At 48.5% G+C, this 15797-nt stretch overlaps 1 protein-coding gene across 1 annotated transcript in view; it reads left to right on the top strand.

The window, feature by feature from the left end:
- Positions 1-2975: 2975 nt before the first annotated feature.
- IPPK (inositol-pentakisphosphate 2-kinase) overlaps positions 2976-15797 on the top strand; it is a gene marked incomplete at its 3' end in the record, with an annotated part of 42801 nt that continues 29979 nt past the window's right edge. Inside the window, exons 1-3 of the mRNA XM_084238648.1 lie at positions 2976-3077; positions 10843-10890; positions 13482-13577. Coding sequence (XP_084094774.1) covers positions 2997-3077; positions 10843-10890; positions 13482-13577 — 225 coding nt within the window. The 5' untranslated portion in view covers positions 2976-2996. The remainder of the gene's footprint in view (positions 3078-10842; positions 10891-13481; positions 13578-15797) is intronic.

Genomic DNA, 15797 nt, shown 5'->3' with positions numbered 1-15797 from the left:
GGAATCCAGCTGGGACTGAGATGTAGAACAGAAAGCATTTAGTCAAACTCCTTGTACAGGAATTCCCAACGATGGTCTTGGCTTTTGCTTTAGTACTTTGTCACTACCTGAGGAGGTGATGGGCCTGTCCCACTGCACGCAGTTATTCATTTGAACTTTAGGTTGTGAGAGAAAAGAATCCAGCTCAAATTGTTTAAGCAAAAGATGTAATTATGGGCCTCCCCGGTGGCGCAGCGGTTGAGCTCTGGGTTGTGAAGCTGCCCGCAGCATCTGCAGCGCCGGTTCGATCCCTGGTTGCTCCCGGGCTTCTGGAGGAGGGTCCTGCATGGCGCGCAGACCTCTCCTGCCGCCCACTGCTCCCCTCAGCAGTGTACTTCGGTCCTTCTGCCTGCTCTGCTCCCCGCTCTGGCTCTGGTGAATTCTCTCACCCTCCCGCGCTTCTGACTGTACCCAGTGCTTGTATAAATAAATAAAATAAAAAATAAATCTTTAAAAAAAAAAAGATGTAATTAGCTGCCACCGAAAATGAAATGTGACCAAGTGGCACTTGATGGATGTCTCCACATCCCTTCCTTGCTGTTTGTAATTACCCCCCCTGGTGGCCACCATCTGAGGTGCCTGGATGATTCTTTATAGCATGTGACCGAGTGTCTCATTCACCCAGCAGAAGATGATATTCCCCTTAATCATTTCAACACAGTGAAAGGAGTTAGCGTCAATGGACCAACTTGGATCACTTTCCTATGCCTCCAGAACTAATCAAGGTGTTGATGTAATTTCAAAAGAATGTAATTCCTGACTCAAGGCTGTGGTCACAAGCCCTGATTTGTTATTAAAAATTGAGTTAAGTCAGATTACGGTTGACTAAAGGACAGGTACTTTCCCTAAAAAAGTGGGCTGGTGGTGTTATAATAGAAGGGGTATAGTTCCAGGACACAACAAACAATTGACAAAGCTGTCCCTTCACTCACACTTTGCTCACGTCTGTCTTTTTCAGCGTTTCCTTCTTTTCTTGCAACTCCTGCAGATGTTTTCCCACTGTTACCCCATCGTAATTCTCCCAAAGCAACTGTCCTTTTTGCCTGTAGTCAATGATATACCTGGGGGGGGGGGGGGCAAGCAGGGGTGGGGGCGGGAGGAGTGAATTGGGCATGGTGGTCTATTCCAAGTGTATTGGCTATGCAGACTTTAAAAACAATCATGAAACCATTATTTAATCTTTTCATCATCACCATACTATAGTAATTCTAAACACTGTCAGGATAAGATAGTCCTTAGGGGAAAAAAGACAAAACCAAGAAACACTATTTCTAGCACCACCAAGGCTTCCTTAAGGAAATGCCTTAATACTTAGTGGTCTCACTCCAATTCCTTCACAGATGCTGAGAAATTCTATCTCAGGCATGTTTAGGTTCCCTGACCTTATGGGGGTGCGGGAAGGTCTGGATTTTGTGACCAATAAGGTCTCAACGTCCTGTGAGTGTCCCTTTCTCCTTGGGATTACTTACCTCTAGGAGTGGGCTGTTCCTCCTTCCATTTCTCAACCTTCCCTGGGAGGGTACTGAGTAACCTCCTACCAGGGCCAATTCTTTGGGGGCTCCAAGTGGAGGAGAGATGCTCATTGCTAACAGTTCATTTTCCTGACTTGCTGGCTTCATTTCACTGGGATCCCCAAGGCCTTGCCAGATCCCCAGTAGTGCTCTAAGCTGTTTTCAGAGTGGGGCCTGCAGGTCTTTCCTTGTTAAACCACATACCTACATGAGGGTGGATTGTCTTTATACCTTTCAATGAAAGCAATATATTGCAACAGATTGAATACAGAAGCAGACGTGAGAATCTGCTTATTTTCTCTAAAGCCACACTTTAAACAACTATCACTCTTTTCTATTTTTGGGACAAGTACAGCTATCTTTTTTTAATAAAAAAGGTAATTTATTGTTTTTAAATGAAAAAGTGTTTTTTAGTTTTAATTTACCTTTTGGTTAACATTGAAAGATACAAACCACATTAGCAAAGCTTTTTGAACCATCAATCACATTTAGAGTTTAACATGGTCCTGAGACTAATCCTCTTAGGAACATGAGACGGTATCATTATTCCCACTTCATCAATGAATAAACCATGGCCCGGAGAAGGGAAGAGATCTGTCCTTTGCCGCACCACCATTACATGTCAAAGGTAGGATTCGAAAACCCAGCCTCGTGTTCAAGGTGCTTCTGTTTCAATGAAACCCACTCCTCACACAAAAGGACCACTTAGAAGTGCCTCTCTGAGCCACGTTTTCTCACCTGTGAAGTGTAGTTTTCAACCTCACGAGACTGCTGGGGTGATTCTGCGTCAGATCACGAGCAAACGGTGCTATTAACCCCATATGCGTGTGTCACATCCCATTCTACAGAAAACTGAGGGTCAGAGACAAATGCCTATTGCGGTTCCACTACGGAGGGTGCCCAGCTTCCAGCTTCGCGCCAGGCCAGTGCGACCGTCCCCCACTTCCACCGCTCCAGACCCGCGTGGCCCATCTTTCCCATCCCCCACACATCCCAGGCCCGTCTAGTCCCCAGATCCCACTTGGACCGCTTGTCTCAAAGTAACTAGCTCCCAGGTGCCGTGCTTCATCACTGGCGGCGCGGAACACCTCCCAATCCCTCCCGCTTGCCTCATTTCCGGCGCTGAGACCGGAAGTCCCTCTTCCGGTTCTCAAGACCGCGCTCCGGAAGTGAGTCACTTTGCCAGTACCAAAGAGGGCGATCAAACCATCGTCCACCGTAGTTAATGGAGAAGAAGCTCGCCAAACCCGGAAGTTGCCCTATTCAACCATGGCAACCACAGGGGGCGTGACTTCCGGCGGCCCGCGTCTGCAAGTCCCGGCGGCTGGGTCGAGCGGAGGCGGTGGCTGACAGGCGCTCCTCCCCCCGACGGCGGCGCCTGGTGCCCAGGCGGGACCGGCGGCTACCAGCTCGCGAACCCGCGAGGCGCGAGGGCCGTACCGGGGGATGGACGAAGCGAAGATGGACGAGAATGAATGGGGATACCATGGCGAAGGCAACAAGAGCCTGGTGGTGGCCCACGCACAGGTGAGCGGCGGACCGTCGGCGTGGTCCCGGGCCTTTACCCTGCGTGGGGTCGGTTCCGTTTGCCCCACATCACACCCTTGGGTTGATACCACGTCCCACACTTTCTTGCTCCTTGGGTAGGTTCCTCATCTCCCCGGTATCATCTCCTCTGGTGGGTTCCGCGTCCTGCCAGCATCATCCCCTCCGGGTGGGTTCCATATCCCCCCCTTTTCTCCTTCTCGTCCCCCCCGGGTAGATTCCTTGTTCCCCGAACGTTATTCCTGCCTCTGTACCTCACCGGCACCTCTGCCCCTGCCTTTCACTAGTTCGGTACCACGTGCAGTCTCACGACGTGCTGCCTCCAACAGCCCAGCCGCGCTGGGGCGGAGGTTGTGCGGTGAGGACTCCTGTGGTAGCCTGAGCCAGTGCGGAAGGGAGGGCGGCCCTGGAGGAAGAATTGAAGTTCCTGGGATGCTGTTACCGCCAAACACCAATTAGAGCCTCGTGAGACTCGTGGAATTGCTGTTCTGTCTGCTGCTGCTAATAATAATGGAGCACTGCCCACAGGTTCTTCCCCACAATCTTTCAGAACTTAAAGGGTTTCCTTTCTTAAGTCAGTGAGAGTGAGAGTTTCAGAAAGTTTAATAAAGATTCCCAAGGAGGTGAATCCAGGAGGAGGAATATGTGGATTTGTGTGAGGCGCACAGGTCTCTGATATTTTGCTGTCTGATACAAGCAGGCAGGAATATGGTAGGCTGGGGAGGTGAGGGAGTTGATAGGTATCCTGAGGGGTTAAGAGTAAGGGAGTTGGAGTCACACTTCGCTGGGTGGAGTCCTGATTCTACCACTACCCTTTATGCATTTGCAGAGTGGAACTAGTAACAGAATCCTCTTTGAGGAATTGCTTGAAAGGTGAGATGGGCAGGAGCTGGATAAGTTATACTGAACAAGTCAAACTATCCTTCTCAGAGGAGACCTCAGAGGTTCAGAGTCCTGAACTGAGTACAGCAGCTTGCACCGGCCTTGACCGGGCCCTGCTCTGTTGTTCCAGTGTTGGGCACATTGGGTTGGCTCTAGAGTAAGCTGCAGTCTACCAGGTGGCACTTACCGTCTGCCTTTGGGCTTTGTTACCCATTAGCACAATTGAGAAACTAAAGAACAGAGACAGCAGGCTTTGCTCAAGATCTTTAGTTGAATTAATAATGGACAAGGCCTAACCTGAGGCCTCTGTGCAGTCTGCTGGGTTTCCTTGTGTTTCAAGGTCAGGTGAGGTATGATGTGAGTCCCTTTTATTGTTGGGTTATTTGGGCAACCCCTAGGTACATTCATAAGACACACATTCATTTTCCAATTCCTTAGTAAGGTTGGATGGTGTGTTTGCATTTTATATAAAACTAAGACATTTAGTAAGGCTCATGTACTGAGTTTCAAAAATAGTGTCAAGTGAAGGAGTAAGCTCCAGACTGGAGTAAAAGGACACCCAAGAAGAGCATTTGGCTGTCTTTTCCACCATCTTGCCAAGTGAGTGTTCGCCTCTAGGGCAGTTCCCCCATCCACACTTCAAAGCTTGTGTTTCTTTTCCCTTTTAAACTCATCAGGCTTCCCTGGGCCTGTGCTCATTCTTTATTTTAAGTCTAAAAATTTGTTCTGCTATGCTCATTCCTGCTTGGTGATTGTTGGCTCATCATTTGAACTTAAAGATTATTATTGCAACTAGTCTTACACAAAAATGTTTACAGTGAGTGAAGGGAGAACAGTCTCCCTTGGCTGTGGAGAAATCTTTGCTCTGCCTGGGCCTGGGCAGCTGGGGAGGGGCAGAGAGCCTAGTAGATTTTCAAGACCCCACTGTGCCCATGTAGGCATATGTGTGAGTGGGACAAAGAACTGGACAAGTGAGAAGAGTGGCCTTTCCAGGTTTGTTAGAGATTGAAAGAGGGCCACTTTCTTAGAGAAGGCATCATTTACTCTTAGAACTAAAAAATTTGTTCTCTTTCCTCTCTGGTATCAGAAGATGATGTACCTTTGGGCAGCCAGTCCTGAGGCCTAGCATCTGCACCGGCACACTATGAGAGAGACTGAGACAGGTGACATCCTTCACGGTTAGTGAGTCAGGAGAGGCTTCCAGAATTCTGGACTTGTAGAAAGCAGGACCTGGAGATAGAGGAGCTAAGTGCAGCTGCAGGAGGGGGTGGGATTGGGCAGTAAGATGACAGTGAGACCCTGACAAAGGCCCATTCCCAACAGGTTACCATCAGCTTCCATGAAGCCCCTTCACACAGGGGAGGCTGGATGCCTATTTGTATCACTCAGCCCAGTGTCCAGCACCTTGGGTACAGCTGTGCAGTCAGTCCTCTCCCAGGCACAGGCCCTTGGCCATGGTGCCAATACTCTGGGCTGGCCTGGCTTGGATCTTGTGGGTACCTGGATTTCCAGGTTCTGACCTTGTGGGAGGGGTCTTGGGCATGGGCACTTCCCTAGCGGCACATGCTTTGCTTACTTCAGCTGACAATGCCGTCACTTGTTCAGTGGCCATAGCATACCGACTGCTCAGGCTGAGCTATGGTCAGTGAAGCCTGAGCCTGCCCTCACATGCACTGTTGCTGAGTTGGCTTTGTCTCCTATGGGGCGCCTTCCTCACCTTCTTATGTCTAGTTGGCTTACGTTCAGCATCCTGTCCTGTGAAGGTCACTCTAAGTCTGGTTTGTCATTTGATCTCTTAAGTGCCTTCAGTGTTGGGAGTGAATGGGGCAAGCAGGGCAGCCAGCTGTCTCTGGGCACTGGGTACAGGGTGCACACTTGCTACACCCTCCATTACACTGAGTGTTTGTGACCTTTTCCTTTTTGACAGAGGTTGTGTAAAAGTCAACAGGACCTTTATTGAGAGCATGGAGGAAGCACTTATTCTGATCTTTTCAGGTTTTGTAGCCTAAGATTCTGGCCCCTTTCTGTGACGTGATGTTCTGGTTCCTGAGAAGGTAGGCTCAAGGTGTTGTCTGGGCTTTTCTCATTTTGTGCTTTAGGATTTCTAGTTTCTTGTTATTCTTCTTAATGAAGATGTTGCGGATAAGTGTTACATTCTAGGTTTTGGGGAATATGGCATATTCCCAAGTATAGGCCACTCTCTTCTTTTTTTTTTTTTTTTAATAGAGGCATGTTTTTTATTTTATTTTATTTATTTATTTGTTTGTTTGTTTTGTTTATACATGCACTGGGTACAGTCAGAAGCGCGGGAGGGTGAGAGAATTCACCAGAGCCAGAGCGGGGAGCAGAGCAGGCAGAAGGACCGAAGTACACTGCTGAGGGGAGCAGCAGGTGGCAGGAGAGGTCTGCACGCCATGTGGGACCCTCCTCCGGTGGCCGGGGAGCAGCCGGGGATCGAACCGGCTCTGCAGAGGCTGCGGGCAGCTTCGCAACCCAGCGCTCAACCGCTGCGCCACTGGGGAGGCCCCTAGGCCACTCCCTTCTTTAATTTTCTCCTGAATGTAGTTTAGAGTCTTAACTTTCAGATGCCTAGTTTTTTAAACAAGTAATTTATTCTGTATTTGAGATTTTTAATGCTAATCTTCCAGGTTGGTGAGCTGCTGTATTTCTCTCTCTCTCTTTTTTAAATCTTTTCTTATTTTTTTAAAAGATTTATTTATTTATTCATTTATTTATTTATTTATTTATACAAGCACTGGGTATAGTCAGAGGTGCCGGAGGGTGAGAGAATTCACCAGAGCCAGAGCAGGGAGCAGAAAAGGCAGACGGATGAAGTACACTGCTGAGGGGAGCAGCGGGCAGCAGGAGGGGTCTGCGCGCCATGTGGGACTCTCTCCGGTGGCCGGGGATCAAACCGGTGCTGCAGAGGCTGTGGGCAGCTTCACAGCCCAGCGTTCAACTGCTGCGCCACCAGGGGAGGGAGGCCCTGTGACTTCTCTCTTGAGTGAGCTCCTGGAGCTCATCAGAGAGCTCTGTGTTTGCCTACCTTTGTTTATTCCTGGAATTATCTGCAATTGAATGACAGCTCCATACTTAGGATTTGTTATTTTCAAACCGTGTTCCCTTTGGTGATTTCCAGCCCCATGACTGGGCTGGGCCTTGGTAAGTGCCACGCTCTGCCTTCCTATTGTTTGAGATGCTGTTCATCCAGGCCTGGCCTCCTCAGTGGCGTGGCAGCTCCCTGCCCATGACTCCTTTTTCTCAGAGCTTGGTCAGGATAGCAGTGGCCCTATTTATTTGTCTTCTTGGAGATGTGACACCAAGAAGAAGTTTCTGGGAAGTGTCTGTGTCTGCTGCAATAGGATGAGTGTGTTTGGACACCTGCTTGGAGCCATTATGCGGCCTGGGGTGGCTGGGAGGCCATGAAGTCCCGGCAGACCTGCTCATGCTGCTGAGGACACTCACTGTGTTCTGTGCCTTGTGGTCTGTCTTCAGAACTCTCTTGTCAGGCTGTCAAATTTTTGATCCTTAGGAACCACCTGAGTGTCCTGTCCCCAAATGTTACCTCTCTTACACCTCCACTGTCCCGTCCCTTGTGTAGAATTCTGTCTAGGGGCAGCTGGGAGTTCAGATGGAGCAGTGGAAGCTTGGGAAGAAAAGTGTCTTGCCAGCCCAGGCACCTGCTGGCCTTACCTGCAAGCTGCCACCTTTGTGTGGTCTCCCTGCAGAGCCCTGGGCTTTCTTGATGGGACATCTTGTGATATCACTCCTCACCCTCTGGCTGTCAGTTTCCCTGAGGTGTCCTGTCCACCTTTTCCCCCCTCTTATCCACTGCTTGTTGAGAAAAGCTTTCTTGGGTACCTGCTGGTGGTGCCTCATCTTCCCTGACAGGAAAGGTAGGGCTGAGCCATTTGATAGGTGATTCCTATCTGATAGGGCGGCATCTGATAGGTGATTCCTTCTGTTATATTTGTCTGTCTTCCTTTCTCTTGAAAGTTACCTGATCTGTACATTCTTGGGGTCTTTTTGCAGCCCCTTCCTGGGTCATCTCTCCCTCTGCAGGACATCCAGCCTGGGCCTGTCTTCTAGCAGGCTGGCTGCGGCATGAGACACCGATCGATGCCCTGGTGCTTAATTCCACCCACAGATGCCCTCCCTTGGTCTTATTTGGTGGGGAGGGGAGGCAGGTGTCACTTTTAATATGTTATCTTCTGTGGTCTTTGATTATTATTTAACACTTAGTGTATTTTCTTCCATTATATTCCTTTGTTGGCCAGTCAAGAATCCTGCATATCTGTTTTCATGTACTGCTTTTTCACAGAAACTTACAACAAAAATATGTAGAATATGTAGAAATGTGCACATGCATATCAAACACTTCACTCCTTTCTTCAAGGCCTTCAATCCTTCGTCTTTGAGGCCATAGAGTCTCAGTGACTAGAATTCCTATTATTGTGCTTTGAGAGTGATGATTACAAGCAGATTTGCTGAATGTTTGACCACTTGAGTGGTTCTCAGAGGGGATCCAAGGGCGCAACTCTCAGGCCCCTGAGAGTTGTACGGGTCTATGCCCTTGACATGGGCCCGGGACTCTCGAAAACACAGTGCTATGACAAGTCATACCCAGTTAACTCCCTACATTTTGAGGTTGTGTGATGTGCTGATGTGTTTGTATGTGTCACTCCTCTGTGGGCTATTTTCAGCTTGTTAAAATTCTTTGTTTTCATCTAGCGTTCAGGGTGTGAGCAGGTGCTGTATGTTTCTATCACCAAGGACAGAAAAGGTGGGCCTGACCCCAGAACTGTGCAAAAACCTCACTTAGCCCCTCAGCCATGTCCTTCCACTATCTTAGCATTTGGTCCTAGACATTAGACATCTAGTTTCAGATACTCATTTTAAAAGGAAAAGAGTTATTTCCTTCATGGCTGGAAAGATCTGTTCAGGCTGGTGGCTTCCTGGTGCTTACCAGGCTTCATGGCAGGAAACCTGTGTGGCTGCCTCAGTCCAGATCTGTATGGTGGTTCTGTCTGTGAGGGCTGGTATGGTTGAATTCTCACCTCCGTTGTCTGGAATTAGGGTCTCTGCATATCAAATTGTCTTTCCCCTTGAATATTGATGAATTGTAATTTCTTGGAAACAAGCCTTTTTCTGCCCATTTCAGGCTGGACTACGGAGAGGAGGACACTGTGCTTGATTGTGATTTCCCTAAGTCTGGGTTTGGGGCCCAAAGATGTGGTGTCTTTCCTGGGTTTTGAAAGTAGCATGCCATGTCTTTTTAGGGTCAGAGGGGCTTGGGAGGCTGATCTGGTCTCCAGGAGAGCTTGCTCCTCAAGCATTTTTCATTTAGAAAGCCGCTTTTTTGGCTCTCTAGCACAATGGATAGCACATTGGACTTCTAGAAAGTCACTTTTTTTTAAAAAAGATTTATTCATTTATAAATTTATTTACTTACAAATTTATAAATTATAATATATAATTATAAATAAATATAATTAATATAAATGTAATTAAATATAATTATATTTATTTATAAATTCACTTATAAATTTATTCATTTATAAAGAGCTGGGGTACAGGTCAGAGGCATGGGAGAGTGAAAGGATTCACCAGAGAAAAAGCGGGGAGCAGAACAGGCAGACCTACTGAAATACACTGCTGAGGGGAGCAGTGGGCAAAACAGGAAAGGTCTGCCGCGCCATGTGGGTATCTCCCTAGCGGCAGGGAATTGAACCTGCGCTGCAAAAGCTGCAGACAGCCTCACAGTAAGGACCTCAACCCACTGCGCCACTGGGGAGGCCCTAGAAAGCTGCTCTTTTAACCTTTCCTCAATCTGCCACCCCCTCCTGCCCCGCCCGCCTGGCTCGGAGGGCTCTACCTCTCTGGGCAGGTATGACTTCCCAACTTCATTCTGCCTGGAGTTTCGTCTCCCACCAGGAGTGGAAGTCCTCCAGTGAGAATTAATCTCTCCATTACTAGGACTTCTCCTACCTCCAAGATATTTCTTTGGAGAGTGGCTGTCTCAAATGCTATGCTTGCTTAAAATGTTTTTGTTGTTGTTTTTTTTAAACTGGCTGAGTTTTGAACCTTATGCAAATATAATTATACCTACACATCATTTGTATGTTTGTAGTGTGCATGTATGAACACGGGCTTATTCTGTAAGCACTACTCCATAGCTGTTTCATTTGTCAGTAGAGGATAGGCTGTACCTCTGTGCATATAAATGTCCATTGTCTTTATTTTCTTGTAATTGATGGCACATATTCCATGTTCCAGAATGTGTCCCACTGTACTTCCCCACTCCACTATTTGCAGTTACATTCACATCTTTTAAATGTAGCTACTAAGATCATTTGCACATCCTTAATTATATATTTTTTTTAAAAAAGATTTATTTATTTATATAAGAACTGGGGTACAGGCCAGGTGTGCGGGAGGGTGAGAGGATTCACCAGAGACAGAGCGGGGAACAGAATAGGCAGACTGATGAAATACATTGCTGAGGGGAGCACAGGCGAGACAGGAGAGGTCTGCTGCGCCATGTGTGGCCCTCGCCAGCTGGCCAGCCAGGATCAAACCGGCGCTGCAGAGGCTGCAGACAGCTTCACAGCACTGCGCTCAACCGCCTGCGCCACCAGGGGAGGCCGCTTAATTATATTCTTAAGATAAATTCCTGGCAATGGGTTTGCCAGGGCAGAGGGCAAATTTTTCCTGCTTTCACTCTGGCTCTAGTGTGTCCTTGGGCGTGATTGGTGCTGGCCTCCCCTTCCCGGAGTACTGGGTGTCCCAGCCATCTCCTCCACAGCCACCTACCCTTCCTGGACTTTGGGCAGTTGCTAATCAGTTTTTTCTTTGTTTCCAATAGCGTTGTGTGGTGCTGCGTTTTCTGAAGTTTCCTCCAAATAGGAAGAAGGTAAGATTGTCTGGCTTACCACTTAGTAAATAAAGCAATTATTTAAGAAAACTTTGATTATTTTTCTAGACACAAAAGTATCATGCTAATCATAGAAATTTAAAAATGATGCAAGCATTTGCTGCAATTAGTGGTGTGGCCATCATTCCTGCTGGATCCAGCACTTTGACCTATTGGGGTCACTATGTGTCATGTGGTGAGTCCATGTCTAGTTCAGAAACCCTGCTTGTGACAGGAATTCCTAGGATCAGCTGTCAGCGTTGTAGTAGTGATGTCCTTACACCCTGCTGCCTCAGTTTCCCCATTTGTAGGATTGTATCCGTGAAAGTGAAGTCTGTGATACTGCAGTATACAGCTTTATAGGTCACAACAGGGCGTTCTGATGGAACATTTCTGTTTGCTGAGTTGGGTTTCTGTTTGTTGAGTTGTCCAAGTAGTCCTTTGGATGCACTCAGAAAGTCTTATGTCACACACTGGCTGACCTTGAGGTGGATATCGCTGTTCAACTTATCTAAATTGCAGTGGCCTCAGGGAGATATGGCTGCTCCTCTTTTTTAAAAAAAAAAAAAAAAAAAAAGATTTATTTATTTATATAAACTCTGGGTACAGTCAGAGGCACGGGAGGGTGAGAGAATTCACCAGAGCCAGAGCGGAGAGTAGAACAGGCAGTGATGAAATACACTGCTGAGGGGAGCAGTGGGCGGCAGGAGAGGTCTGTGCACTATGTGGGACCCTTGCCTGGTGACCGGGGATTGAACCGGCACTGCAGAGGCTACGGGCAGCGTCACAACCCAGCACTCAACCGCTGCACCACCGGGGAGGCCCCAATGGCTGCTTCTCTTTTGTGACCCTGGGGGGAAGGAGGTGCAGCTCTTACCTTGAAAAGGAGAAAAGGCAGAGCTGGCCATAACCTGCAGTGGGTAGGGTAAAAATTGAGCACAGAATCTTGGTGTAGGAGACGCTCTCACATCTGAGTGAGGCGGGGAACAGCCAGAGGGAGGTGAGTGAGGTGGCCATGGGTTGACTCTGGGGATGAGGGCATGTAAGGAGTTAGTGTGTTAGAGACGAGGGGAAAGGGCGCTGCTGGGACAGAAGTATCATGCAGGGGACACAGTGGTCAGTGCAGAGGACGTGTCTGCGGGGAGAGAACGGCGGGTATTTCCTGGCTCAGTTGCTGAATGGCAGTGCCAGGGTGTCCTATTAGTGTTGAACTTCTAAGTATGAATTAGAACTGTCCCAACTGCCTCCAGCTTCCTAGCTGCCAGCTCTGTCTGCAGAGCACAAGCTTGGGGATACCCAGTGTTCTCCCAATGCCTCTACCAGCAATTCCTGTTTAGATTTCTTTTTTAAAAGATTATTTATGCGTACAAGAGCTGGGGTATAGGCCAGAGATGGGGGGGTGAGAGGATTCACTAGAGACAGAGTGGGGAGCAGAACAGGCAGATCCACTGAAATACACTGCTGAGGGGAGCAGCGGGTGAGACAGGAGAGGTCTGCTAAGCTATGTGGGTCAGCTCTCTGACCGGGAACTCGTGCTGCAGGGGCTGCAGATATCTTCGTAGTGCTGCAACTTAACCCCTTGCGCCATTAAGAAGGTCCCTGTTTAGATTTCTTGAGGCACTGTCTTCCAAGATAGCAGTTTGCCTTGATTTGTCACATAAATGGCATAATGTGATACCAGCTGCATTGTTGGTGGGGAATCATATGGTAATTCTGTTGACAAAAAGAGCTTTTTGTCAGCTTGTGCCAGAGCTGATCAACCACTGAATGTGTCTGGGGCTTTCTGCCACTGTTATGCTACTCTCCCCCAGGATCATCATCAAGTAACCCCACTGCTGGAGAGATGCTCACCACCAATCTTTGACCTCTTCACCTTGGTTCAAACTGAGAGACAGGAAACTTCCTTTCTCATCAGAGTCCCACAACCTGTCTACTCTTTAAGAGCCCTGGACTAGGGAGAAAGTAGTTTATTCTGTAGTTGGAGGCTGAAAAATAAAATTTACCTGGTGGTTTTTATTTTTATTTTTTTAAAGATTTATTTATGCACATAAGAACTGGGGGACAGGCCAGAGCTGTGGGGATGAGAGGATTCACCAGAGACAGAGTAGGGAACAGAACAGGCAGATTGACTGAAATACACTGCTCAGGGGAGCAGTAGATGAGGCAGGAGAGGTCTGCTGTGCCATATATGTGGGTTACCTCCCTAGCCAGGGATTGAACTCATGCTGCTGTGGCTACGGATAGCTTCATAGTACTGCGTCTTAACCCCTTGAGCCACCAGGTAGGCCCTACCTGGTGGTTTTTAGACTAGAGAGATTGTCAAAATCAAACTTCTCAGAAGGCATGTGCAGACTGTTTTTCAGAGGTGGGGAGGAGAGTGGCAGTCAATTGGGGTTTTAAAATCATGTGGGGACCTGGATTAAAGTGCAGAGGTGAACCTGGGGACTTCAGGGGGCAGACCCCTACAGGGGGTCAGACTCTGTGGTGAGGCTTACCTCCCGCTGAGTCCAAGGCCACCAGCTTCTGTTGTGGTAGCAGATTTCCTCCCTCAGATACCCATCCCTGAGTCTTTCTGTGCTTGTCTTTTGTAGACCTCAGAAGAAACATTTCAGCACCTGCAGAACATAGTGGACTTTGGCAAAAATGTCATGAAAGAGTTTTTGGGGGAGAACTACGTTCATTGTGGGGTAAGTGATTTCTGTGTATGTAGTCTAATAGGGGTTGTGTTCTGTAACAGTAATACCAACTTCTCAATTATAGTTTGGAATTTGTACTTAATGACAATGCCTTGTGTAGTTATAGTTTCCAAGATCATCTTTGTTGCAATGTGGAGGGAGCACAGCAGATAGTATTAGCACATCTTCCAGCTGAGAAGCACCAGGGTGCGAGAGACTGAATGAGAGCCCTACTTTCTGGCACCCCAGCTTTCCACCTCTCTGACTCCAGAGCCATCAAGCTTGGTGAGAGAGGCTTTCCAAAGAGGTTCAGGCAGTGAACCTGAAGGGTTGGCTCTCACCTTCTGACATTGGTGGGTTTAAAAAAAAAAAATTATTTATGCATACAAGAGATGGGGAGGGAGTGAGAGGATTCACCAGAGCAGAGTGGGGAGCAGAACAGGTGGATCCACTGAAATACACTGCTGAGGGGAGCAGCAGGCAAGACAGGAGGGGTCTGCTTGCGCCATGTGGGTTAGCTCCTTGGCTGGGGGTTGAATTAGTACTATGGTGGCTGCTGATAGCGTCCTAGTGCTGAGACAACATCTTGTGCCACCAAGGAGACCCTGGTGGGCACATTTGAGGGAAGTTAGGGAGAATACCCCGCACCAGGAGGTATGCCCCTATCTCATGGGAGAGCTCAGCTAATGGCCCATATGGGGGCAATGGGCTCTCCCTGCCTGGTGGGCGATCTGTATTGCTGGCTTTTTCTTTCTCATGGAACCAAGAGGAATGTCTATTATAGGTGAGGTCCATTATTTTAACCCTTTGCACTCTGCTGTCCCCTCTCAGGGGACATTGGTAGCCAATGTCCAGAATGGTTCGGAGTGCAAAGGGTTAATTGCAGAGGAGGGGCCATGCAGGAAGCCAAAGGGACTCTGCAGTCATGGTGATCCTCAGAGCAGGTGGCCTGGTCCCCTGCCTGGGACAGCCACTTTTGTGTCTCTGCTTCTGCTGCTTAGATCAGAGTACTGAACAGATTAATAGGTTTGCCATTCTGACTTAGAGAGCACTGCCTCTAGTTTGCAAATCCCAGCACCTTGTGTTTATCTTGAGGAAAATGATATGAAGGAGGTCCAGTGGGAGTTACTTTGAAGCTCAAGGATTGCCTGATAAATAGAATTTTTTTTTTTTTTATAGAGGCATGTTTTATTTATTTATTTATTTGTTTGTTTGTTCGTTTGTTTTGTTTATACATGCACTGGGTACAGTCAGAAGCGCGGGAGGGTGAGAGAATTCACCAGAGCCAGAGCGGGGAGCAGAGCAGGCAGAAGGACCGAAGCACACTGCTGAGGGGAGCAGTGGGCGGCAGGAGAGGTCTGCGCGCCATGTGGGACCCTCCTATGGTGGCCGGGGAGCAGCCGGGAATCGAACCGGCGCTGCAGAGGCTGCGGGCAGCTTCGCAACCCAGCGCTCAACCGCTGCGCCACCGGGGAGGCCCCTGATAAATAGAATTTAAACAGCTCTGCCAATCAAGTGTCCTCCAAAGAGGGACCTTTGACATATACTAGGTTGTACTGGGAGTGGTGGTGGTGGGGTCCCTGTGGGCTCTGGACCCTCTTCCAGGGTGACCCATGGATCCGACCAAGCTGGGTAGCTGTTGGCTGGGGCCTCAGCAAGACCACAGGGCTCTGAATCCTGAGAGTGCCCTGAGAGAGAACCTGTCCGGAATTGTGTCTACATTTCTATTACATGTTGTGGTTTCACGGGTCAGCCCCAGGCAGTGTGGGATTACAGGGGCACTTGTCATTGGTGCCACCCTGGGTGCTGGTACCACAACCACCTGTCCAGATGAACTATGAAAATCCCAAATTTGCCAGCTGTGAGAGCTGCTGCGCTTCTGACCTGCCTGTGCTGTGTGTACTGCCTGCTTCTTGGCCTGGCCACTATCTGAGTGAAGGCCAGTGCTGATGAGAGAAGAAGGTCACATTCTGGGATATCTGGCTATTGACATTCCTCCTCTGTGTGAAGAGATCTGCGAGAGTGAGATACAGCCTGCTTATCCTCCAGGTGGTGTCATGAGACAGAGCCACTCAACCTGGCATGGTGGGAAGACGGATACAGAGTGAGGCTCCAATAGGGCTGGTGCAAGACAGTACTTAGGTACAACCAGAATGAGTAAAGATGGTGTTTTCTCTGACTCCTGACATGAGTTAGAACAAAGCAGGGCCTTCTAGAGCATTTCCTCCTGTG

The sequence above is a fragment of the Talpa europaea genome (assembly GCF_964194135.1).
Source record: "Talpa europaea genome assembly, chromosome: 7".
NCBI classification, from domain to species: Eukaryota; Metazoa; Chordata; class Mammalia; order Eulipotyphla; family Talpidae; genus Talpa; species Talpa europaea.
The sequence above is the reverse complement of the archived record's forward strand: the minus strand, read 5'-3'. Positions and strand labels throughout refer to the sequence as shown.